Raw genomic sequence first — 26,130 nt, forward strand, 5'->3', positions numbered from 1 at the left:
TTTCTATAAAAACTCAATTACTCCCTTGTCATAACATAAAAACCCATTCCAGATGGATCAAAGACCTTACAGTAAAACATAAAATAATAAAGCAAGAAGATAACATAGGAGATTTTTCTTCATGACTTTGGGATAGGCAAATATTTATCCAACAGGTCTTACACATCACTAACCATAAAGGAAAAGATTGAAAAATTGAACTTCATTAAAATTAGGACATTCTGTTCATCAAGAGACATGATTAACAGAGTGAAAAGGCAAAAAAATGAAATGAATAAGAAATTTATAATATACTTTACATTTAAAAAGGACATGTTCGCAACACTTACAAAAGATTCTTACAATTCAATAAGAAAAATGTATACAACTCAATTTACCTACTTAAATTGTACATAAGTATATGTTAGTACCCAGAAGTCCTACTCCAAGCTATACAGCCAATAAAAAAGGTGTGAATATGTGTACAAAAAGGCATGTACAGGAATGTCCTTAGCAGCATTAAGTCCTAAACAGGACTATTAAAATTCAACAACAGAATGGGTAGAAAAATTGTAGAAGGCTCATAAAAAATAAGTAAAAGAACAAAGTATTGCTATGTACAACAACATGGATGAATCTTGCGGACATATTGAATGAAAGAAACAAGATACAAAAGAAGCCAGACAATGGGGGCTTCCCTGGTGGCGCAGTGGTTGAGAGTCCGCCTGCCGATGGGTTTGTGCCCCGGTCCGGGAAGATCCCACATGCCGCGGAGCGGCTGGGCCCGTGAGCCATGGCCGCTGAGCCTGCGTGTCCGGAGCCTGTGCTCCGCAACGGGAGAGACCACAACAGTGAGAGGCCCGCGTACCACAAAAAAAAAAAAAAAGAAGTCAGACAATGAAATTGTCTCCTGTATGATTCCATGCACATAAAGATTAAAACCAATTTTGGGTAAGAAATTAGAATATTACTTACCTTTGGGGAGAATGCACCAAGAAGGAGGCACAAAGGAAACTTCTAGAAGATGGTTATGTTCTCTATCTGGATCCCAGTGGTTTTCACACAGTGTGTTAACTTTGTAAAATTTCATTGAGCTGTACACTTAAGATTTTTGCACTTTAATGCATGTATGTTACATTTCAAAAATAAGGTTATAATGATTGTAGTTAGAGTAGAAGGACTTATGTGTGACTATCTTGAGGCAGAAACAAATGGCTGCTTTGGAGAAAAATGGAAACTGTTCTACTGTAAACAGAACAGCTGTGAGAGGAAAATTCACTAAGCACTGCAAGAAACATTATAGATTGTTTTTATCACATGTATGGCCAGTTATTTCTATCTTCTACTTAAAAATTAAACTCTTATACTGCACAATACTTTGATTAAAGCCCATTGAGTTTATAAAATAGCAACTATAAATCCTCTACTTTAGTTCTCATAATAATAATATTTAACTCTTATTGGGTACTTTCTGTTTATCTGTTTTAAGTGCTTCCATGTATTAACTAATCTTAATACACAAAGTGAAAAAGTGAGATAGCTCCAGTTATTATTTTCTTTAAAGGGAAAAGGATCCACGGCTGCTAGATGCCAAGTAGCATAATCAAGGTCCAAGGACTAGTGACACGTCATGACTAACTCGGGCATCTTAATTTAAAATTACATGCTTTAGAACATTGTACTACACTGATTCCACCTCACGAAACATAACACAAATTCTATTCTTACATCCTCCAGTGGAAGATGGATTTACTAACAATATGGTGATAGAACAGTCAGTGTGCCTCCGTTTGTTTTTTTTTTTTTTTTTTTTGCGGTATGTGGGCCTCTCACCGTTGTGGCCTCTCCCGTTGTGGAGCACAGGCTCCGGACGCGCAGCCTCAGCGGCCATGGCTCACGGGCCCAGCCGCTCCACGGCATGTGGGATCTTCCTGGACCGGGGCACTAACCCGTGTCCCCTGCATCGGCAGGCGGACTCTCAACCACTGCGCCACCAGGGAAGCCCAGTGTGCCTCAGTCTGAGATTGAGGTTTGGGGTCATGAAAGTATACAGTGGGTGAAATACCCAGAGATGAATATATACCCGAGTTTGCAATCATGGGGATAGAAAAAACACATAAGAATATACTTAAAGATAATTCCTAAGTATGCACATGAACAGAACATAATAGCAGCAGCAGCATGGAGAAAACATGACATTGCCAGAGGAAAGTATCTTCTTTGTAGAAATGTATCTATTAGAATGCTTTAAGCTGCGAGTAACTGAATTCCCAAGTCAGTGTGGCTTAAACAATACATTTACTGCTTGTTATGGCTAGAAAAACAGAGGCTAGGTGTTCAATGATTGTTCAGTGTCAGGGAGACTCAGGCACTATCTGCCTTTCTGCTCAGCCAAGGTGGTAAGTCTGTCTTCAGGCTTGTCCCTCTTTGCACAACAACAGGTGCATCTTTCAATTTCACAAACTGATACATCAGTGCCTGAAGGGACATTTCCTCTTTCTGCATCTCTTTTTATCACAAAAGAAAACCCTTGCCAACCCTCTCTTCACCCCCAAGCAGATTTCTTCCTTTTTTTTCAGTAGCCAAGGTTGCAAGGCAAGCCCATGCTAAGTCAATTACTGGTAGCAGGGATGGAGTGTGATGATTGCCTTTGACCAATCAACATTCACCTCCTAAGGATGCCAGTTTGAGAGGATGTGAGAGGGCAAACACCCCCAGTAAATTGGAGGCTATGGGCTTGGAAGAAAGGGGGTAGGAGGTTGGTTTTGGGTTAGGCAACCAACAGTGTCTGCCACAAGAAAGTAGTAATGCTAAAAGCGACTGTGGCTTTATAAGTAACAGCCTTAGCCACAAACCAAAGGGCCCGTTTTACATGAATTCTGTGACATTTCTTCTGTCTACACACAGATTTCTCAACAACAAATTAAGAAGTGAACACTATCATCTTTGAGTATTCCAGGATATTGTGTTTGATTACTCTTGAAGATGACATTTTCAGCATATATATTAAATCAGACATGACACGATGTATTATTGAAGTGTTAATACTTAATATTGTGAATGTTTAATTATTTTATATAAAAATATGACCTGCAGTACCAAATTGGAAGCCGACAGAAACACTGAGACAAGGAATACAAACTTTTTTTTTCCTTACCTGGAGAAAGTTTTGGAATTAAAACCTTAAAACCAAATCTAATTTTCTTTAATGTAAGCCTTTAGGTGTCTGATTTATATATTTTGTGGAAAGGTTTATAATAGAAACATTCAAGAGTCAGTGCATTTAACTTCATTTCTTAGCATCTCAATTCCCTTCTTCACAACTTAAATTGTCTTTGAAAATGTTTCAAGTAATGCTATTACTTTTAACTGTTTTTTATTTGATACTCAGTATACTTTTCAATACCACATTAAAATTGCAGTATATAAACATGTTCTTCATCCGGTGTGACAAATGACAGTTCTTTTACCACATACTTTGGGGTCTTCCATCAGTTTCCAGGAAGGAAAACCAATGCATGAGAGATATATGTAACTAACTGAAAAGTGCAAATGTAAGTTTTTTTTTGTGCTTAACCTGCTACAAAATTGCAAAATTACACCTTCTATGAAAGTGGTACGTGCACCAAAACTTCACTTTCTGTGCCCTTCTGATAGGTCATGTTTCCCTTTTGTCTCTTTTCTGTATTGTGAGAGGAAGGAAGGTCTCACCTTCACCAGGGGCTTAGATTTGAATTTTTTGATCTGATAAAGTGTAATCGGGTGGTGTGGAAAGAGACAGGTAGCAACTTGGGATGATTTGGGAATTACTATCAGAATGTTTTACTTTATTTGACCATAGGCCATGGACGCTAGCATTTAGAGAAAAAAAATTGAGTTCATGGCTCAATACAGAAGGGAAGCAAAGGTAAGTAAATTTAATAAATGCTTAATAAAAAACATACCTGTAGAAGAGCACCACATTAATTAGGGTGAGCCTTTGTGAATTTAAAATTAGTAATTTTCCTACTTCCAAGTATAGCATGAACAACAGCGAAACTGACTCAGTTCACTATCAGTTCTAGGTTTGGATTTTGAATTCCTGTCAAGGTAGCGCTGATAAATTAACTGAGGCTACCCTTCATATCAACTCCATAAATGATTACATCATTAGAAAAAAAAAAAAGTTCTGTGGTCACCTTAGGACCCGAATGCAACGCATTTTATGCATGAAGTGGAGCTCTCAACTGTCAGGTAATCCTGAGTCACAGATCACCCACCATTCTATGAAACCTCTTCCTCATTTGGTCATCATCATCAAGGTTTTAACAGAGCCAAAAAGAACAACTTCCCAATTCTAGACAATGGGTCTTGATAATGGATGTGATGCCCTGGAGAAAATAAAAGGAAAAGACTTCTGCTTCCCAGCCTACCTTCTGCACAGTCCCCTCTTCTCGCCCCAGTTCTCCTGCTAAATCTCCAAAACCCAACGTGTTAACCCCACCTCCACCCTCTCCGCAGGCCCTCTAGGGGGCAGCTCCTTTTCTGTAAGGGTTGTTAGAGCCATTTTAGCATCGAGTCAGGAAGAAATTAGGAGAAGGACCTCTGAAAGCAGGGGAGCTGTGACGGGCGGGAGGACTTGGGGACCTCCTTGCATACGCCTCCCACAGGGTCCAGACCTTCCACGCCCGGGTCCCTGAAGCCCAAAGCACACGCACAAAGGCCAAGTGTCCCGGCTTCGCTGGGCCGGGGGGTGAGGGGCGTGGGGAGAAGCAGGGCGGCCTCTCGTCGCTCCCGCCGCGGGCCCCTGTCCAGGGCCGGGCAGAGGTGGGGTGGGCGAGGAGGGGGAGCTCACGTCACGTGCGCGCGCGCTAGGACCGCAATAAATGCCCGGGAGCTCGAGGAAGCGGCGGAAGCGCTCGGCGCCTGGCTCTGCGCGGGGCGGCTGCACCGAGCGGGGGAGCGAGGTCGTCTCCAGCCTTCGCCGCCCAGCCCGGCCCGGGTCCCCGCCCCTCGCGCCGACTGATAGGGCTCCGAGAAGCTCGGGCGCCCACCCTGGCGAGCTAACCGGGCAGCCGCTGTTCCGCCCCAGCCTCGGGCTCTTAACTTTGGAGCACTTTTTGCCTGCTCCTCCTTCCAGGTCCAGGGAGGAGCCGCGGAGGCCGGGGCCCACGTCCCCCTGCAGGCAGCGCCCCCGTCGCCCGAGGACGCGCCGTGCCCGGGTCCTGCCCGAACCGGGCTGTCTATGTGCAGTCGTGCGTGCGGGCTGCGGGAAGCCGGCCGTCTTGTTCGGCTCAGCTCTCGTAGGGAACTTCACGCTGGAGAGGTAAGGGCATTTCTAAAACCGCACCGCCTTCTCCAATCTTCTTTTGGCTTCTTAAACTCTACTTAAAAAAAAAAAAAAAATCAACGTGCAGAGAATGGTCGGTCACTGAGGGTGGGTGGGCTGCTCGGAAAGCAGCCACGATGGAGATTTGTGGGAGCTCCTTCTGAGTTTGTGAGTTTCACCTCCTCCCGTCGCGCCCTTTGGTTTAGGTTAAGTGAACAGTGCGCGCCTGCGGCGGGTGGGAGGAGAGGCTGTGAAGCTGCCCGCGTACTGTTGGCTTTATCGGGTGCGGGCCACAGGTTAGGCACACACTTTCTAGGAAATAAAGATTTTCTTCTTGACTTGTGGCTGTATAAGAAGAGACTTCCCCCAGCGACCGTAACTATTCACTCGCATTAATTCAGGGGTCCCTCTAGAAGTACCCATGGATATATGTGTGAATAACAGTTTGTACCTCTTTACAACATTCACCCTCAATTTCGTTATTTCGTTGACATTCTGAACCAGAGATGGGACACTTGAGATAATACCTTAAAACAGAGAGAGACACGTGAAGCTCTGGATTGATTGATAAAACATTCTAGGGACATCATACCCTTTGCAGGCTGTATATATCTAGCCATTTAAAGCTTTGTAATTCAGAAATTATTTTCAAGCTTTGGCTCCTCTCGGTTAGTTTTGCCATTTATTTTTGGCGTCATGCACATTATCTTGGAAAATGTTGCTGTCTATTTTGTGGAAACAATTGTGAAAAGTCCTCTGGAGGAAAAATGGATGGGAGAAAATTTATTTCAAAAAGTGCATGTCCATTTGCTGGCATTATGTAAACAAATCAAACTGGCTCCATCCCTTTGTAACTGTTGGATTAGTTTTGTTATTAGAAAATTAATATCTGCCGGGATTTTCACCCTAATTACACTGCATGTCCTTATAGCCAGACGGAGTGGAAGAACCTTTCTTGGAGCTTTTCCCGGGGACATCCTGAGATCATTCATTATGAAGTGTACTGCGCGGGAGTGGCTCCGAGTAACCACAGTGCTATTCATGGCCAGAGCAATTCCAGCCATGGTGGTTCCTAATGCCACTTTATTGGACAAACTTTTGGAAAAGTACATGGATGAGGATGGTGAGTGGTGGATGGCAAAGCAAAGAGGGAAAAGGGCCATCACGGACAATGACATGCAGAGTATCCTGGACCTTCATAATAAGTTACGAAGTCAGGTGTATCCAGCAGCCTCTAATATGGAGTATATGGTAAGAAAAAATTTCAAATGGTATGTACATAGAAATGTTTAATAATGCTTTTAGCTTCCATGGTTAAATTCCACCATGCTAGTATTTAACCTTTTACTATTCGTCCTCTATAAAATTTCAAAAAAAAAAAAAGATTTTCTTCAAGAGTATCTTCTTCCGCATACTCTTTTATTAGTGCTCCTTTCGTTCTAAGAGCTCTTTGAATTTCAGAGTAGAAGTAAATACCTTTAGGTCTAATGTTCCTACTAAGTACTTTAAATTCTACTCTTAGGAGAAAGATTCCTGTCCTGAAAGTGCTGATGGTTGGTGTATTTGCTTTTAAGTGACTTAGTAGAATAATTGTTTCCTAATTCCTAACCGATGGAATCTTCTTATGAATGGTGGATCTGAAAAAAATCAAGGATCAATAATTTGAAGATGCTTTCCAGATGGCTGATATACATATATGGGTAGATAGGTAGATAGATATAGATATATGTCATTTCTTTTTTTTTCTAGAAAAGAGTATTTTTATTAACTGCCTAATGCCCCCATATTACCTTTTTTCCCTACATTTTTTTGAATTTTATTTTATTATTTTTTTATACAGCAGGTTGTTATTAATTATCCATTATATATATATTAGTGTATATATATCAATCCCAATCTCCCAGTTCATCACACCACCACCACACACCCCCCCCCAATTTACCCCCTTTGGTGTCCATACATTTGTTCTCTACATCTGTGTCTCTATTTCTGCCTTGCAAACTATATCATTTCTAATGGGCCATTGTTTCTTAGAAGTATGTAAATGACATATTGTAAAGTGTACATTTCTGTGGTTGCTTTTCGTTAAGGAATACTTTGGCAATGGCTTTTTTTTTCTTCTTCTGGATTTGTTTGTGAACTTTGATGTGTGAAAATAAGCCTGGGTGAAGGATTAAATAAAAATATGTGACTTATCCTTAATAACCTTACATTCACTCTGAGAGTAAATTAGCAAGTTGGGGAAACAAAATTACTCTTTAAAGACTATCAGTTATTACTCTTGTAAGGCTATAACTCATTAATATTAGCATACTTCATACCCTAAATATTCAGAAAAAAATCCAAAAATCTATACTACTTGCATGAATTAGGAATGCACTAGCAAAGGCTGATAATAATCATTGGTGACCGCAAACTTAAGGAACAGTGGTGCTAACATTTCTCCTTTGGACACATTGCGGGGTACAGTTAATTTGAACACATTCTGGTTTTTACTTTTATTTTTGCACTTACATTAGTTTTGATAGGTATTCTCTATTTAGGTAACTTTCATGAAGCATGGAAATTCTAAGGTAACATTACCCATTACAAAATATTTCATTATATTATTTTAACTTTTTCTAGAAAAATATTTTACCCTAAAGAAAGTAGGTAGCACTCAAGAGAACTCATCAGAGATTAAGAGTCGGGACCCAAACATCAGGCCATCAGGGTTTAAATTCTGCCACTGATACTAGCTAGGTGACTGTAGGCAGCTTATAAATTTCCCTCTACTTCAGTTTCTTCATGTCTAGCACATGCACTCACCTCAGAGGGTTGCTGTGAGGATTATGTGAGGAATGAGATGACCTGTGTAAAGTTTAGCTCATTATCAGGCGTATTGCAATTACAAGGTCCCAGTAAATGTTACTAAGACATTTAACCAATTTTATGTCTCCTTATACTGTTTAAATAGAATATCTGATGAAATTGTTCGCTCTTTTCAAAATTCTGTGCACGATATGACATCTGTAATGTCTCACATTTCTGATTTTTGTGTATTTTAAAGTGTTTGTTCAAAGTACAAAATTCTATGACTTCTTCATCTGTGAGCTTTCAAACAGAAAGAGCCAATTATGGAGCTTTTCCAAGTAGGCCACTGTATGCTTATTCCATGTGGATAGGTATTCAGTTGCTTTTTATTTAAAATAAGGAAGAACTTGAGAGTTTAAACGCACAAAAAGAAATCTGAGAATATTTGTGTGTGTTTTAAGTAATATGGGAATAATGAAAGAACTTCTGTGATTTGTTTTCATGTCTGACTTCCAAAGAAAATAACTGCCTGTTGTATGATGTCTGGTCTAGGATGTTTATATGAGTTTCTTTTTACTTTCACTGGTTTCATTCTGTCCTTGAAATGTAGATTCAGAAACCAGCCAGGGTTTATGTTGTGTTGCCCTTAGATACTGTTAGTACTGGAACTATGTCCTGGCCAATAACTGGGCTGCAGAGGAGTTTATTTCCCAGTGGTAGTACTGGAACACATTTGCTAGAAAACAAATTTATGGGAAAGTCTAAATGAACAATACTGTTTTATTTGAAATACTGTTGGTTTATATCTTACATATTAATAATGGAAGTACAGATGTAGATCAACCCGTGAAAACAAAATTTGTTCAAATAGTTGTTTAAAGTGTATTTATTTTGATAAAACAAAATTAAAAACTAACTAAAGAGCCACTTCCTATAAAATCTGCAATGCTCTATGATAAGTGCCACCACTTTTGGCCACTTACACTCTATGTGTCATATTACGTTAAAAATTTGCATAGCCAGTTACCTTATTTACATTTGGTGCTTACTTTAGTGTACTCTTTGTGCTTGAACTCCGGCAGCCAAGTCACATCCACGTTTATTGACATCACAACGCTACCCGTACTCTAATGCTCATTTAATAGGGTTAAAAATGGCTTCTGCAAGGCCACCTCTTCCCTTGAAGAGCTTATAGCCTGATTGAGAAGAAAGAATAGACATATTTGAAAATTTTCAAGTGAGCAAGGACACAGAGTTCTTTGTTCACATGTATGAATAATGCCAGGGGAGCACAGAATAATGGAGAATAATTTAGGAATATTCCTAAGCGAGAGAGTTAATCAGTGGGGAAGATGAGGTTTATGTTGTTCCTGGAAGGTGATCAGGACCACAAATTGTGGCCAAGAGTGGAGGCCATTTCTCAGTTAGAAGAAGAGGAACCAACACACATGGAGTAAGTGGCAGGCTGGTTGTAGGAAACTAGAAGCAGAATAGGTTGATGAAAGCAAAGCCCTGTGGCAGAATCAGGAAGGGGAGAAACGAGTTGTTAATGATAGAAACCAGTGAACTTAAGGAGAGAGATTACCAGCATTTAACTTAGGATACATTGAAAAATTGGGGCTTTTAGGTCAGCAAATGAAGCTGTTACTGAAGAGGCAATGGATTTTTGAGGAAAAAACACTGGCGCTGGACCTAGGTTCTCGTGTTGTCTCTGCTGCTTACTGGTATGCGAAGTCTGACGGTCAGCAATCATTTTGGGCATTGCTTTTCTCATCGGTAAAATCGATGTAGGAATATAAAACCCACAGGCTGCAATGAGGTAAGAGATTTGACCCTGTTGAGCACACTCTTAGTTTTCTTCAAGCCTTTGCTTTCCATGGGTTTTGACCCCATCACTTGGTTCTTTTATTTTTCTGGTTATTTCTTCAGCATATTCTTGTTTGCTGTTCATCTCTTAAAACTTTACTTTTGGCCCCAACGGTTTTACTTTCGGCCTTCTCCCTTCCTACAGGACTTTATCTACTCCTTTGACTTTAAATACCATCCGTATATTGATGGCTCTGTAGTTGACACTCCATCCAACAGTCCTCTTTGAGCATTGTCTTCCTATTTCCGACTGCCCACTGGGTCCTCTCCATGTAATTTGACTCCCCAGTTACTTCAAGTTTAAGATTTCTAAAAAGCAAATGAGCTGCTTTTGTTCCATCCTTGCCCAGGGTCCTACTTTTCTTCCTGGATGTCATGGACATAGGCTTAGTCCTCTCTAAACAGAAGACAAACAAACAAAAAGAAAACTGGGCACATCCTCAGCTGCTGCCTTGCTCTCATTCCCCCTACCCACTTCCACGTAAAATTCACGCACAAACATAAATACACAGTTACTTGTCAGATTCTCTAGATTCTGTCTCAGAAATGTCTTTTGAATCCATGTCTTCTGTTTCATCCTAACGGATGCTCGTGGTCTCGCCCTCCTCCACCGCCCCCGTGATGGGTACCGCAGCTTCCCCTGCAATGGACTGTACAGTCTAGTCCTACTTTATTTCTACTTTAGTCCGCCTTCCTCTCTGTTACTCAGTCTGTCTTTTCCCTCAGACAAATCTCTGGTGGTCACTCAGCTGCCCAAAGCTTCTGTGAACTTCTGGCTGCTCGCAAGCTAAAGCCCACCTTGAATAACTTACAAAAGGTCTAGCCCAGTATGCCTCATAGCCTCAACTCCCTTGCGTATCTCTGAATCTGTGTTCACACTTAAAATATACACTGTTCTTAGAGATGGTGGTGTTCCTCATGCCTCTGTGCCTCTTTGCTAGTTGTTTCCTCTGTGCCCGGAATGCCTGTGCATCCTGTCTCCTCCTGACAAATTCAAGAGTGCGCAGACTCTGTCTTTCTGTAAAGCTTCCTCTGATGCAATTCGATATATACGTGTCTATTTCCCTTTCCAAGACTGAATTCCTAGAAGGGTAAGGATGTACCCTGCTTATATTTATAACCCTGTGCCTGATGCAAAGAAGTACTCAGTAAATATTTGTTGACTGAACATTGCTGAGTGATAGTAAATATGTGTTGAATAAAGGGAGGGATGGAAGAATAGGTAAGATTATATATGAGATAAATATGAAAGACAGGTGAGAAAGGGGAATTAAAACAATAAAAGTTCTGGAAGGTAGGATATCACCAACACCAGAGATAGTGACATGGAAACTGGAAATACCAGAGATGAAGGAATAAATAATCCAGGATTTTTTTTTTAAATATTCATGCTATACTAAAAATCGTCCTGTAATATAGAGCTGCTGAGATAATACTCAAATGCTCTGGAATTTAAATAATAAATTAATTTAAATAATCATTTAATTACATAATTAAATTAATGAGTATTTACCCCTTCTAACAAATTTTTAATAGAGCCTCTAAAACTTATTGATTGGCTAAAATCCAAAATAGCTCACTGTGATAGAAAGCGTACCTAAGTCTAGAATGTATTTTAGCAACATAAGGACACGTCACCTAAAAATGACATGTGTCATTATATCATGCTAATTATATAAGCCATTTTCCACTATTATAACTATTTCCATGTCTTTTAGAGAACTGTTTTTTAATTTTAATTTTATTTATTTTTTATACAGCAGGTTCTTATTAGTTGTCTATTTTATACATATTAGTGTATATATGTCAATCTCAATCTCCCAGTTCATCCCACCGCCACCATCCCCCCGTTGACAGATACTCTGCTGGGAGGGTTGATGGCTGTGCCTGCTTGCTCTCACTTCACATATGGTGAGACTAGGGGCAGAAACTCTGCACAGCATTTTTCCAAATGTAGAACAAAATATATCTGGATATTTATCCTTTTGCTGGGCAGCCAGAGGCTCCAAGCCAAATAGCCAGTGGTACTTGCTGTCCATGGTACATATTGATGCAAACAATGGCTTAGTTCCAGTTGTCACATATATTCTTTATATGGTCATGCTTAACACTGGAAATCCAGATATTTCTCTTCTGTGCTTCAGTGCAGCAGATAATTCCAGAAACTTGACAGGGGATAACCTAGTTTGCTGAACAGGGTGGTGCTAGTCTGAGTTCTGCCCTGTTTCTGACACTCTGTAGCATGAATCCAAGCCTGAAAAAGTGATTTTTAGCTTGTGAGTTGCTCTCACAAAACAACTCTCATAACTTCACATTTTCTGACATTATTTGCCACCAATGACATATATCCAGAATAAATGCAAAGAATGAAATGATGGCATCATAACTTACTTACCAAAGCTCAGTGTCTACACATTTCTTATCTTGCTAAAAGTGGCAGGAATTCACTATCAGGAAGGTTTTATTGCAACTCTTGATTCCTAAAACAATGATTTTTCTCTCTGTATACTGGCACTTGCCTGGTAGCTTTCAAAAGTTAAATATTTGCATCTCTTAGTGATGTACAGTATAATCCATATGCACTTAGAGGTACCTGAAATATCTTTCTTGCTTCAAAGAATGTTATTTAAAGTTTTTAAAGTTTATTCTATATTTAAAATAACATTTAATTTTCTTAAAGTGTTTTTATTTTACTTCACTAATGTTGTTTAGATACAATAAAGCTATGTTTTGTTTATTCCTCTACTGAATTTAAAAGTTTTCAAAACCTTAATTTGATACATAGTTGTGTGTTTTTTTTTGTTTGTTTGTTTTTTTAAAGACATTGACACTTTAATGTAGTTTCCTGTTTGGAAGTTCCACTGTAGATGGCAGTACCTATAGGAAGAGAGTGACATTGTAGCTCAGTTCTACTAAATTTAGTAGTGACGTTGTAGCTCAGTTCTACTACCCTGGAGTTCTGGGAGATTAAGATTCCTCATTAAATGTAAGCAGCAAACCTAGGATCTTAGAAAGGCAAGAGACGACAAGCAGTTTCATTTAGGAGAGTGGAACACCCAGAGCCAGAAAAGCGTCACAAAATTTTAAAATTGTTATTGTTGTTTATTCCTTCATTCAGCAGGTATTAGGAATTTATCAAATGCCAGGCACTGTCTAGGACCCAGCAGTAAACATAACAAACATTCTTCCTTTCCTGGAATAGGTGTAAAGATCCTCATATCCCAACTCAGCAAGGGGGCCCACGTGGCTGACACAGAGTGAGTGTGGAAGTAATGCAGAAAATGAGGTCAGAGCTTTATCTGAGGAGAACAGATACACATCACTGTAGTCATTTTAAAGACTCACTCTGAGTCTGAGTGACAAGCCATTTGAGCCATTTGAACAGAGGAATATCATGGTCTTACTTATACTTACTCAGAATCGATTTGGTTTGTTGAGAACAGACTTTAAAGTGGTGGGAGGTGGGGCAATGGTGTGAGCAGGGATTCAAGACTATTGCAACAATCATTCCAGCAACTGATGGTCGCTAGGAGTGGGATGGTAGCCTTGAAGGTGAAGAGAAGTGGCATGGTGTGACTCCACACTGAAACTCCTTTGTAGTCATGACATCAATATTGATAAATTCAAGGAAGTCTTGTTGCAAGACTAGTGCAATTGACTTGGCCAGCCAGGCAGCCAATAGGCTGGGAGTTACTGCATCTGGTGCAAGGTCTAAACCCACCCAAGCCCTGGCTGCGGTTTTTGAAAAATGGCAGTTTCCATTCTGGTTTAAATATCGATGGGGAACTTTCAACTTGTACTGACTTCAGAGTGGTTACAGAGATTCTAGAAATCAGCAGGTTACTGATACCCATTTTGCCAACCCAATTCCAAGAGATCAGAGGAGGTGGAAGCAAACTCTGCCTCCTTGCTTCCCAGGATAAAGGTGCTTGCTGTTTCCCCGCGTGGTCTGCCCTCACCTCCAGTCTATTCTCCCACCCCCCCTAAAAACAAGAGAAGGTGAGAACTTTAGCAGAACAGGTCAGTGGCCCAGTTCCTGTTCATTAAGTACTAGTTGCACCATCATGGAGTGTGTTGTTGGGATTTTATTCCGTCTTGGAGGTAACACAGACAGATTTTGGATGTGGGGTGTGGCTGTACAGATTTTGCCCGAGGAACTGGAAATATTGGAGTTACCATTTTTTAAGACAGGAAAGGATGTGGATAGACCAGCTTTTGGTAGAGAAAGCTGGAGCTCAATTTTGGATAGATTAAATTGAAGATTTCCCTTAAATATCCAAGTGAATTTGTCATGTATGCAATTAGATATGTATAGTCTAATCTGGGCCTTGCAGTTAGGATTCATCAGAATTTAGGTGGTATTTAAAGGCAGTAGAAGAGACGAGATCATCAAGGGAATGAGTACAGAAAGAAGAAATGTTCAAGAAGTGAGCTCTCGACATACTTTACAGTGTAGACGTAGGGAAGGAGAGGAGCCGCAGCAAAGGGAATGGAGGACCAGGAAGAAAACCAGGGAAGCAACATGTCCTGAAAGCCAAGCGAAGAAAGGCAGAAAGGATTATCAACTCTGTTAAATGTTGCTTACAAAGATCAAGTAAAATGAGGACCCTTGAATTTTGAGATATGGAGGCCACACTGGAGGTCTGATAACACAGTTTGGGTGGCATCATAGTGGTCCTAGGATGGTTCAAGGAAGAATGGATGGGAAAAATGAGCAAGCTTGTTCACCCACTCATTCATCAAACATGAATGACATCCTATGGGCCAGGTGGGCTCTGCAGCCTTAACTCTCTTCTAACCAAAAGTTTTAACTTAGTTTTAGAAGAGGTAGTTTAGTTAGGGAACACATCCCAAACTTATAATTACGGTCAGTAGGAAAATGCAATTTCTTAGCTTAATTGTTTTTGTAGTTACCTTTACTGAATGCCTTCATTAAAAGCAAACGTGGTCATTTATAATCATCACAATTAAGAGTGACGTTTAGTTCAAGAACATTCTTTGCTCTTGTTCAGCTTTGTTCTTTCACATACTTCTTTTAGGAATTTATACAACCACGTAACTGTACATGATTTAAAATGTAAATTCTCGTATTTTTGATGATTTTGACTAATTGAATTAAAGCTTATGAAACTAGCGTAAATCTATGCTCGTTTTATATGTTATTATGTCTTTTATATATATATTATATATATATAACATAAAACATTTAGTTCATTGGAAGAAAATGTGAAAATTCAAGTGGTAATGACTTGTCTGGTGAAGGTATTACAGTAAGTATGCTTAATAACCCTTTCCTTATTTTTCTAAGTATTTGTTGTCTTCATAATTTCAAGAAGTTACAGGAAGGCATTTATAATTGATTAAAACAATTTGTTATTCTCATTGATAAATTTGTGATTAGAAAAACATTTAATTCAACAACTACTGATTGAGCATTTTTGTGCCAGGCACTGTTTTTTGGTGCTGAAGCATACATCAGTGTGTAAAAGTTTCAACAAGCTAATGAAAATAAGCAAAGTGAGATGATAGAGAATGATAAAGGTGGAGCTAACATGTTAAACAGTTGCGGAAGACCTCTCTGAGTCAGTGGCTTTTGAGCTGAGAGCTGAATTACAAGAAGGAGTCAGCTGAACAAAGCTCCAGAGATCTAAGCAGAAGGAATACCGGGCAAAAGGTCTTTAAGTCAGGAATGAGGTAGGAGTCTTCAGGGACCACAAAGAAGGCTAGGGTGGCTGAATTTTATTTAGAAATGAGGAAAGTGTTAGAAAATTAAGTAGACATATAAGCAGGGGCGAGAATTCCTTTTGGGTCATTGGTGAAGAGAAATTTGGATTTTATTTTGAGTGAAACGGAAGGTCATTGGAAAATTCTTGGCAAGGGATTGACCCGGTCATATTTCCTGTTTCATAAAATTACTCTATGTTGTGGAGAGTGAGCTACAGGAGGGTCACAGCTGAAAGCAGAGAGATAGTTAGGAAGCCACTGGTATCTTCTGAGTGAGAGATGATAGTGACTGAGACCAGGGTGACAGTGGTAAAGATGGAGAGAAGTGGGTAGTTTCAGGGTTTGTTTAGACGGTATTGCTGATAGTTTTCTGATAGCTTTAATGTGAAGGGTGAAGGATAAGGATCTTCGATTTTTACTCAAGCACGTTGGTGGATAGTTGAAGCATTCGTTGAAACAGGAGGAGAAACAGAAAGGAGAAGGTGGCCATGAAATCAGGCGTTTCTTTTTGGCCAAGCTTATCTTGCGATGCCATGTCATCCTCAGTTGAGTTTAATGGTCAGTGGAGAGGTGGGACTTGAGATAAAAATGTGGAAATCATGTAGATGCTATTAGGGACCATCTTAACTGACTGAACAAAACCATCTGAGAAGATTTTTATGGACGGAGGTTGAATGCCTTGAATTGAGCCCTGGCCCGGCAACATATGGAGGTTGAGCAGAAAGGAGAAGCTAGCAAAGGAAGCTGAGAACAAGTGGTCAGTGAGGTTGGGGGAAAAGATGGGCTACCCTGGTGTCCCAGAAGCCAGGAGAAGAGAGTTCAACAGCTTCCATACTGCTGAGGAGTGAAGTAAGAGGAAGAAAAGCTAACAATGGTTTTGTGGACACGGAGGCTGCCAGTGACTTTGATGAGTCATTTCAGGGGTGGAGTATGACCCGAAGTCTTACTGAAGTGGGAGGAAGAGAACGAAAGGTGAGGAGGTTGAGAAGGAACTAAGTAACTCCTCAAGATACCGTTGCTGTGAAGATCTGAAACTAGCTAGCACTACACGGGTATATGGCAATGCTCTTGGTTTTGTTCTTTAAAGAGCATGCTTGTAAGTTAATGGAAATGCACAAGTTGAGAAAGCACTTGACATGGAAGGGAGAAAATATAACTCCAAAGTCAGTTCATTTATTTTGACAGGAAAGGCTGAGGTTGTAGGTACACAAGCAGGTCGGTTGGTGTATTTAATGGAAAAAGAATTTTCACGTGGGTGCTTCTGTTTTTCCCAGTGAAGTATGTAGCAAGATCGTCAGCTGAGATTGAGAAAGCAGGAATGGAGGGGTGTGAGGATAGGATATTATGAAATGGTAATTTTGGAGTTACTATCTAAAGATCTCTGTGGAGTCAAATGTATGAGATGTTTGGAAGTACTTTAAGTTCATTTGGTTCACCATGCTTTAGGTTACAAAATCTAATAGATAGGGAAGAGGTTTACTAGGTTATGTGTTACTAGAGTATGTAGTAGTAAACTATTTCCAAAAAGCAGGAAGATTCAAAGTAATGATTTCTCTGGTTTGCCGTAGGTCACCCCACTCTTTCCAGCCACATCATGTGGTGTCACTTGCTTGACCTCTGAAGACATTTGACTAGGCAGCTCCTGGAGATGTGAAAGACATTAAAGGCACGTTAGCCCGGGTAGGGGGAGGGCGGTGGATTTTTTAAGTATTCAGATAGTACATAATACAGATCAAGTACAGATACAGATATAGACAAAGTAATGTTTTTGAGGTTCAAATTGCAGAGTGAGGTTAAATACACATAGTTGGATGGGAACTCTAAAAATTAAATTATGGGAATGACCCAAATATGTGACTTGGATTAGTGGGTTATTAAACTCACCAAATGTAGGAACCTGGAACTATGATCCAGTGAAGCTTACTTTTTTTTTTTTTCTTTTAACTAGTTAACAGAATCAATGAGGTGCAATTAAGTCAACTGCTTAGATATAACTTATTGGGAAAAAGGCAACAGATTTTCTCTATTAGAAACTCATTAACCTAAAGGCAATATATGAATATGGATACAATCTACTTAATAGTCTATATTAAATGCTTTATATTTTGTTTTTAATCAAAGAAAAATTTGAAGTCAAACGTCAGGAAATTGAGTAGCAAGTGTTTTTCATGGGAAAGCAGCTAGGTATGATTTGGGGAATAGAAATGAGGGGTGCTTTAGTCTAGTGCCACTCAAACTTTACTGTGCATACGAATTCCCTGGAACCTTGTTAACATACAGATTTTGATTCAGTAGGTCTGGGTGGGCCCCAGTATTCTGCATTCCTAACCAGCTCCCAGGTGAAGAGGCAGCTGCTGTCTGGGAATGGAACTTTGAGTAGAAAGCTTTAGGCTCTCTGGAGAAAGCGAGGTCTAAATTAAGACATTAAAAGTTGACGCGAGGATCCAGATACTTTCTTTTTCATCTCAACTCTCACATTCACCTTCTCCTTTTTATAAGGTAGCAACTCTAGCTATTAGTGCAGGAAAATAGAAACTCCTTTTCATTCCCTTTCATGAAGTGCTTAGAAACCAAAAAGATAAAGAAGCTTGAACAGTAAGAGTCCCCAACACTCAGTGTTTAAATCAGCTTGGAGGAGGGGTAGAAAATGAAATGTCAAATTTAGTTGATGGCACAGTTCTGCAGGATGGTGGAAAGTGAAGTGCAGTCAGTGACAGGAGAGACTCTAAAGGCCATATGAGTGAGAAGGAAGTAGAATTCCAAAGCGAGCAAGAAAGGAGGTGGCAGTGTGGGGCTGGGAAGGGTCGGCTAGATCAGATAATGAGCTATTAGATAAGACCCAAGAATGAGCATGGGAGTTACTCTTTATAACTCTCCCCTTTGCGTTATTGTTGCAACTCAAACAGTACAAAGTAAGCAAACAGTACAAAGTAACCATCTAAACAGGGGAATAAAATATAAAACTATATCTTATGTTTGCTGAAGACATGGCAAATCCAACTCTGAAATACTGAAAGATTGACTGATATGCTCAAAAGAAGCTACAGTGAGATCAGATGTTGTCCAGAGGCAGGAAACCAAAGAGATTTAAAAAGGGGTGGGGCATGAGGGAAGCTTTTGAATGAAGATGGAATAAAGAGCATCAGAACTCCTGTCTAGAAAGAAAGGGCTGAGAGAAGAGCTTTGTGAACTGAATTCCGTGAACATAGTGCGTACATCTAAACAAATAAAAAGCAGTGCTATTTCACAGGAACATCTGTACCGTTATTCCATATACCTTGGATTTTTTTATGCTGTAGGGATCTTGCCAAGCCCTGTTGCTTTTGCAGATGTTAGAATGACTTATGTGCATCTTGTTTTCTCTCTAGTGAATTTCTGCTCTTCCTTCAAGACTCACCTCTAATGACGAATCTTCTCTTGTCTAAACCCTCCTGTACGGAGTTAGGTGCACTTCACCCCAGTTCCCTGGCTTCCACAGCGTTTCCTACCTGCCTTTGCCTCTGTTATTTACATCCTTGTCTCTTTCTCTAGCCTTACTTTCCTTTGTGGGAAGGAACTGTGCTTTCATAACTTTTGCATTTCCCCAGCTGAGAGGCTGACACATGCTCTAAGCTCAGTTTATGCTAGTTGAAAGGGAAACAATGGAATGAATGAATGAAAAAATAAAAAGATGATTGGATTTTCAACAGTGATTCTAAAATGGGCAGAATGAAAGAGGATTTGATTTGTTTCGACGAGAAAATGCTATTAGAAATTTGCAAAAGCATTCATTTCAAAGTGTTTATGTTTTATTTTTAAGTACATTAGCTTTTTGGTTAGGGTAAAATCATTCTAATAAGTATGACAAGTGGGTAAATTAGCATTGGATTTTAGTGACTTTTCAGAGTTATACTGGGTTATGGACACCTCTGTCTCATGAAGTGGGGATGGCCAGACCCTTCAGCAAGTAGGGATGGAGTCTTCCAGGAGATACAATGATCAGAATGCCATGGCTTTTGCTGGAGAACTGTTTTCAAAATGTAAATCAGAGTGTGATAAGAAGTACAAATGAATATATTTTAAACTGTATATAAATCTAAAAGTATTTCAGAATAAAGCAGTAACCAGGAAAGTCTTCTCAGAAGAGGTACGTTTTGAAATAGTGTTTGGAAGACGTTATAGTCAACGTGTGGTAGGGACCGTGGTTGAGGGCATTGGATGATGAGAACCTTAACTGATAAGATGTTGATATGAGAATATGTGTACAGTTGATTCAAAGAAGAGGGCATGGCAGTCATGATCTGTGAGAACAGCTGAAAAGATGAAAATAATCTTGCTCTATCAAGCGCGACTCATGGCAGACTTGAGCAACATAGCCCTATACATTTTCCTTCTCTGCATACCTATGAAGAAGCATTTTATTTGACATAATTTGGTATTAGTTTGACTTTTGTAAGTTATACAGTTATTACAAAGGATTTCCAAACTTTGATTTTATTAACACTTTTTAAACTATTCCTCTGTGTGTGTGTGTGTGTGTGTGTGTGTGTGTGTGTATGTACACTAAACTAAACCTAAACTACACAGGTACTTACTTGGAGGCTTCAGTGGAAATATCATCCTGGAAATTTAATATGAACAAAGGTCCTGACTTATAGAGTTGATTGTCAATAGATTCAAAGCAAAGCTAGGCATAACTTACTGTAAACTTCGTTTTATAACTAACAGTGTGTTAAATTTGAATTCTAAGAAATTTACTTTTTCACTGGAAATTTAGGTGGCAGTGATTATCTTTTTTTAATCATTCAAAATTTGGGATTTAAATTTCTTCCTTAGTCTCGTGAATATTAACAATGTGCCATAAAAAGATTATGTGAATCACAGCAAATGAAGCAGATTCTTAGAGGAATAAGAGAACATTTATTAAGATATATTAGGTATCGGGTAATATGTTAGGCAGCTTACTAATACACATTCTGTGAGATGTTTTTATTCTCAGATATTATTTCTCATTAGGAAAACAAATGCCACAATAACAAGGATTTAACAGGAAAAAATTAATGAAGGCTCTGTATGCAGAGTTGTGGGCAGAGCTTAGGCGAGCCACAAGGATGGGGGACACCCAGGCATGAATCGTGGTACCACAGCCTGGCGAGGACCAGAGCCTGGTAGTAGGGCTGTATGAAAGGACACAGGCGCCATCACTGTGAGGCAGAGTACTCAGGGGATGAGTGGGGTTGAAGAAGGGGTAATACATTCTTAAATTCACCTCTCACCCTCTTACTTCCTGTCCATGTCTTCTACTGGCCAAATTCAACTAGAACCCAGGAGCCAAGAGAGCATGAAGTAACTCAGGATGTAGAGTTGAGCGTTTTGGAACATAGAGTATGGCAGCAAGTGGGTGAGAGTGACTATGTGGGAAAAAATGAAGAATATTTAACACAATATTCTTTCTCAAATTTTCAAATAAAGACTTTGGTAAACTGTATTTTTTTTACATCATCTTCTTAGTCATTGTTTAGTTGTTGAAGAAAAATGTATAGGCAAGTTCCTAAGGGACACCTAAACATCTGATTGACCATGCTATGGTTACTAAACCAGCTTTGAGTTTCCTAGCAGCCAAGGAAAACAGGAGACCATATGGTTTACATAGCTCTCAATGACTGTTTGGAAGCATAATAATTTATCGTTCTTGAAGCAGGAATTAGTGAAAACTTAACACAGAATTCCCAATATAGGAACAATGAGCAACTTACTATAGCAGTTTCATTAAAAGTATGTAAACATATGCATTTAAATGTTTCTTATATTAGCCTTTGGTTTAAGTTGAAGTAATGGTGTTAAATTTTAGGTTTCGGTTTCTATTTGTCCATAAACTTTATCTTTTACTGATTTTTTCAAAAAGAAGTTTTCATTTGTTAACCCATCTGTTTTTTCTTTTTGAAAATTAAAAAGACATCCCCAAGTACAATAAATAAAAGCAATTAATATTTTATTTACTTGCAAAACTTGTTACTTTCAGTTTGCTATTTAAATATATGAACTGATGCATGCAGAGTGATTTATTATGAAAGTTTATCTTTCCTAGCATGCATATTTTAGGCTTGAGTTTTAGATTAATCATATATCTATCTAAATTTATGAGCTATAAATAAACTAAAACATAGGTCCTCATTTTTATAAATTGGCTCAATGTTTGTAGATGAAGACTTAAATAACATAGGTGGTACTGTACTTTCTCAAGTCTCCTTTGAGGTCTCCTTAAACATTCAAAATATAGTCTTGAAGATTAACTGCTTCTCTCCTAAATGACAACAAAAATAATAAAAGCATTATAGTGTTGAATTTATCACAAAGTCAATACAAAGATAGATATATATGACCTTTACAAGAATAATCCAAGTTCAGCTTTTCAAGAATTACCTTTTGTTTAGCCTAGGTACATCATGAACACCCTTTCACCCGAGTTTATATCACACATGTATGTTTGACGCAGGGAATTTAGGTTCCTGTATCTCTGATCCAAGTTATTGCCCAGGACAGGCCAGCTGAGGCTAGAGATAATCGATGAGTACATATTGGCAACATATTATATGCCAAGTATATTAGGTGACATTAAGAAAACACAGATAAAGTATGGGACAGTTTTTGATTTAAAATTCTAGTTTGAGAATTAAGACCGAAAGTAGTAGAAACAGATCTAGGAGAACATACAGTAATTGGTAAATTATATGTTTAAGAAGGTTCAGAGAAGGGTGAGGTAAATGGAGTATGTATTGTGGTTGGAATGACTTCCAAGAGGAGAGTGATTGTGAACAGGACTTTGGTGAAAGGATAAAGTTTAAGTAACTAAGGAGTTGGGGGAAAGAAAGAACAGTCCTGTAGGGGAAAATTTCTGATGGATTCAATGGCCGAGAAATATGAACAGACAGGTACTAGAACCTTGCTTCTTGAAGTATTCAGTGTATGGTTCTGGCACCAGTGTTAGAAATGTCATAACTTTTTGATTTCTCTCCTGACCTACCAAGTCAAAATCAGATCTCCTGATGATTTACCAGCACTTTAACGTTCCAGAGAGCCAGCAGTAGAGGACCCATGTTGAGGAGTGGGTTATAAGTGAGGTAGGTAAGTTATCGCCAGACTTGAGAGAGCCTTGGCAGGGAGATGAGAGATGAATCAGCAGATATTCTGTAGAAATGTAAGGATTTTTTTGAATTAATGTCTAGGCTGCCTCACAAAGACAATCCGCCCTACACCATGCATTCGGTCTATCTGTATAATATTGAAACAATGGGTTTAATTAAAATGGTCTTGTCAGTTTATCCACACATTAAATTTTCATTCCAAAAATTATTTTAATTTTAGTAAAAGGAAGTGGCAATTCCCTAAATTATCTTTTTAAAGACTTTTAAGGCTTTGTTTTGAAGTAGATTTTAAGTAAAACTCTGCCGCATCTGCCTCACATCTCTGTAATTTACAGGAGACCCTAATATGTGCATTGCCCTGAGGTAACACTGCTACTTTCTCAGTACCTGGCAAAGCCTCTATGTCCTGAAACACAGGTGTTCCCTTTGAAATCTGAGCCTCGTGCATTTTCCCTGTAACTACAGTCTTTTCAAAGCAGGTGAAGCACAGAAGTTAAACACCTGAGGTAATATCTGAGTTGTAAGGAATGTACTACTACTGTTTTCCGTAGTGCTTTTTATACCAGATGACTTTGTCACAGAAACCTCATACACTCTTTCAGCGTAGATTGAATGATTGATTAATTGATTTCATTGACGTCTATTTCTTTGTTATAGTTCTGATAATTCCACCATCGGGGAGAAAAGAAGGTGGCTAAGATTTTATAATGAGGCATTATTTTTGGAATTTGAAGTTTTGTGAACCGTCAAATGTGTTACTTCCATAGAAAAACAAATTCTTTCCTGGAGATCAAGTTATTGCTATTGAGAGGATAACACTGACAGCTTATTCCATAAGATTTTGGGATTGCACTTTCTGGTTTAAGTAGGAAAACAACAGTGGTTTGGGAGGGATTTATGTTGTGACATATGATGGATATTTACAAACCTGTTTTTCCAGAAGATATGACAGGACAAGAATTATCTTTTTTTTTTTTTTTTTTTTTTTTTTTTTTTTGCGGTACGCGGGCCTCTAGCTGTTGTGGCCTCTCCCGTTGCGGAGCACAGGCTCCGGACGCGCAGGCTCAGCGGCCATGGCTCACGGGCCCAGCCGCTCCGTGGCATGTGGGACCTTCCCGGACCGGGGTACGAACCCATGTCCCCTGCATCGGCAGGCGGACTCTAAGAATTATCTTTTAAAGGTTGTGTTTAGAAAGAGAGAGCTCTATATGTCTTTGATTTTCTTCAACTGTTTCTATATTCATGAGCTGGTTGAAAAATCCTGGTGTTCCTTTTAGCTGTGTAGAAAAATTACGTGTGGAAGTCTGTGCCTTATTTCAAAGATTTTACCATTTGGTTTTCAGGACTAAGCTGAAGAGAGACCCATTTTGAACATTTTACTGAGAATGTCTTCTTGTCGTATTCAATTATGTTGAAGTTTTACTGGGAAGTTTTATGGAAGGTTTTCAGTTGTATTTCTCTGTTTTGGACAATATTAAAACTTTCTCCAGTAGAGGTGATTCGGAAACAGTTCTCCTCTAGACTCATAATTAGAAGATTTGAAACCTTCTTGGCTTTGCAGTCTTGAAAATCACAAATCGGGGCTTCCCTGGTGGCGCAGTGGTTGAGAGTCCGCCTGCCGATGCAGGGGACATGGGTTCGTGCCCCGGTCCGGGAAGATCCCGCATCCCGCGGAGCCGCTGAGCCTGTGCGTCCGGAGCCTGTGCTCCGCAACGGGAGAGGCCACAGCAGTGAGAGGCCCTTTTAATGCAAAAAAAAAAAAAAAAAAAAAAAAGAAAATCACAAATCAACTTTTTCTTCTTAGCTAAGAAATAGCCTCTATTGTCATCAGAAATATTATTTTATGTTTGAAAGTTTTCATGGGACTCTACAAGCAATATGGGGCACTCTAGAAGAGACTATAAGTACAAAATAATAGAATTTTAAAGCTAAAAGGAATTGAAGAGACTTACTCCTGCTTACTAATGTCAGAGACAAGGAAACAGAAGCCAAACTTGACATAATCAAAGAGATAAATTTGAAAGTACACAATTTAAATGGGAAAGAAGACTCTTCCAGGGTGTATCATGTATTTTAATTAACCTTAGTTTGAATAATTGGAACAAGTGCAAGCTTAGTTTTATCTCTGTCTATATAAAAAAAGGAAAGAAACACTTATTATTAATGACCTTGCTTGCATATGTCTAGAAGACATGGCCCTAAGGAAAGAGTATTTTCAATACTCAAAGGTATTTTCAATATATGGAAAGCTGGAATGGTATCATTACTTCTGACAGCCAGTGACTGCTTGGAACTGAGGTAGGTTTAGAGACATGAGGGTGGTTTTCTGTATGCATATGTATATGTCTAAAAAGACAAATCTTTGTGGGATTCATTTTCAGATTTTATTGCAAATGCTTATATAGTTTTTAAAAAATAATTTCATTGTTATTTATCATTTTTAGTAGGAAGGTAAGACCAGAGCTTTCAGCCTAGATCTGGATTTCCAGTGTAACTGCATTTTCAACACCACTGTGCTTTGATGTTATTACTTTGCCAGAGAGCAATGCATATTTTAAAAGTCCATATTAAATTGCAAATTGTGTCATGGACTGGTGTTAATTGCCATTTAATTAAGATACCTAATAGTAAGATAGTCAAAGACCTTTTTTTTTTTTGCACTTATCTTGGAAATCCAGTAAAGCTGTATCAATTCTGCAAAAAGTTATAACGAATTAAAACATTATTTCTAGAGAATGGTAGAAAATCTTGCAATCCTATTTCTCCCTGCTTAGAATGACACTGAACAGTTATTAAATTATGTGAGAGTTCCCAGGCAGGAGATTATTTCTCTGTGCATTTAAAGGTATCAGATCATGCTGGTCAATTTCTTGTTAAAATTTCTTTGTTTACTCATATATTTTTTCATTGCTGAACTTAACTATATAAAATAAACTACTTCACAGCTTCAATGTCACCTAGCGTATTTCCTTTGGTAGGCTATCATGATACCTTCCCCAAGAAGTGCTTATCAATACCTTTGTGGATAAAGGGATTTCCATTATCTCCATCCCTACCTCTGATCTTTGAGGATTTATGTATGAAGAGTCTAATTACACAAATTTGCATCAAGCAGATAATATCACAAAACTTTACTTCATATGCTTTAATGCAATCTAAAATAATAATAATTAATTAAAAAGTTCAGATTAATGTTTGACATATTTGAAAAAGAGTCTACTGTTCACTTTAGTTTTGTATACTAATATTTTTGAAGCCTCAGTTTGAAGAAAATGGTCTTCAGACAAATTCATAGTGACTAATTAACATTGGCTTTCAACTCTTGTTTAATGTACT

General features: G+C 38.9%; 1 protein-coding gene across 1 annotated transcript in view; it reads left to right on the forward strand.

Moving 5' to 3' along the window:
- The first annotated feature begins 4,890 nt into the window (after positions 1-4,890).
- Positions 4,891-26,130, forward strand: part of CRISPLD1 (cysteine rich secretory protein LCCL domain containing 1) — a 44,403-nt gene continuing 23,163 nt past the window's right edge. Inside the window, exons 1-2 of the mRNA XM_032610044.1 lie at positions 4,891-5,284; positions 6,219-6,538. Of these exons, the coding sequence (XP_032465935.1) occupies positions 6,281-6,538 (258 nt within the window). The 5' untranslated portion in view covers positions 4,891-5,284; positions 6,219-6,280. The remainder of the gene's footprint in view (positions 5,285-6,218; positions 6,539-26,130) is intronic.

This window comes from Phocoena sinus, chromosome 17, assembly GCF_008692025.1.
Source record: "Phocoena sinus isolate mPhoSin1 chromosome 17, mPhoSin1.pri, whole genome shotgun sequence".
NCBI lineage: Eukaryota > Metazoa > Chordata > Mammalia > Artiodactyla > Phocoenidae > Phocoena > Phocoena sinus.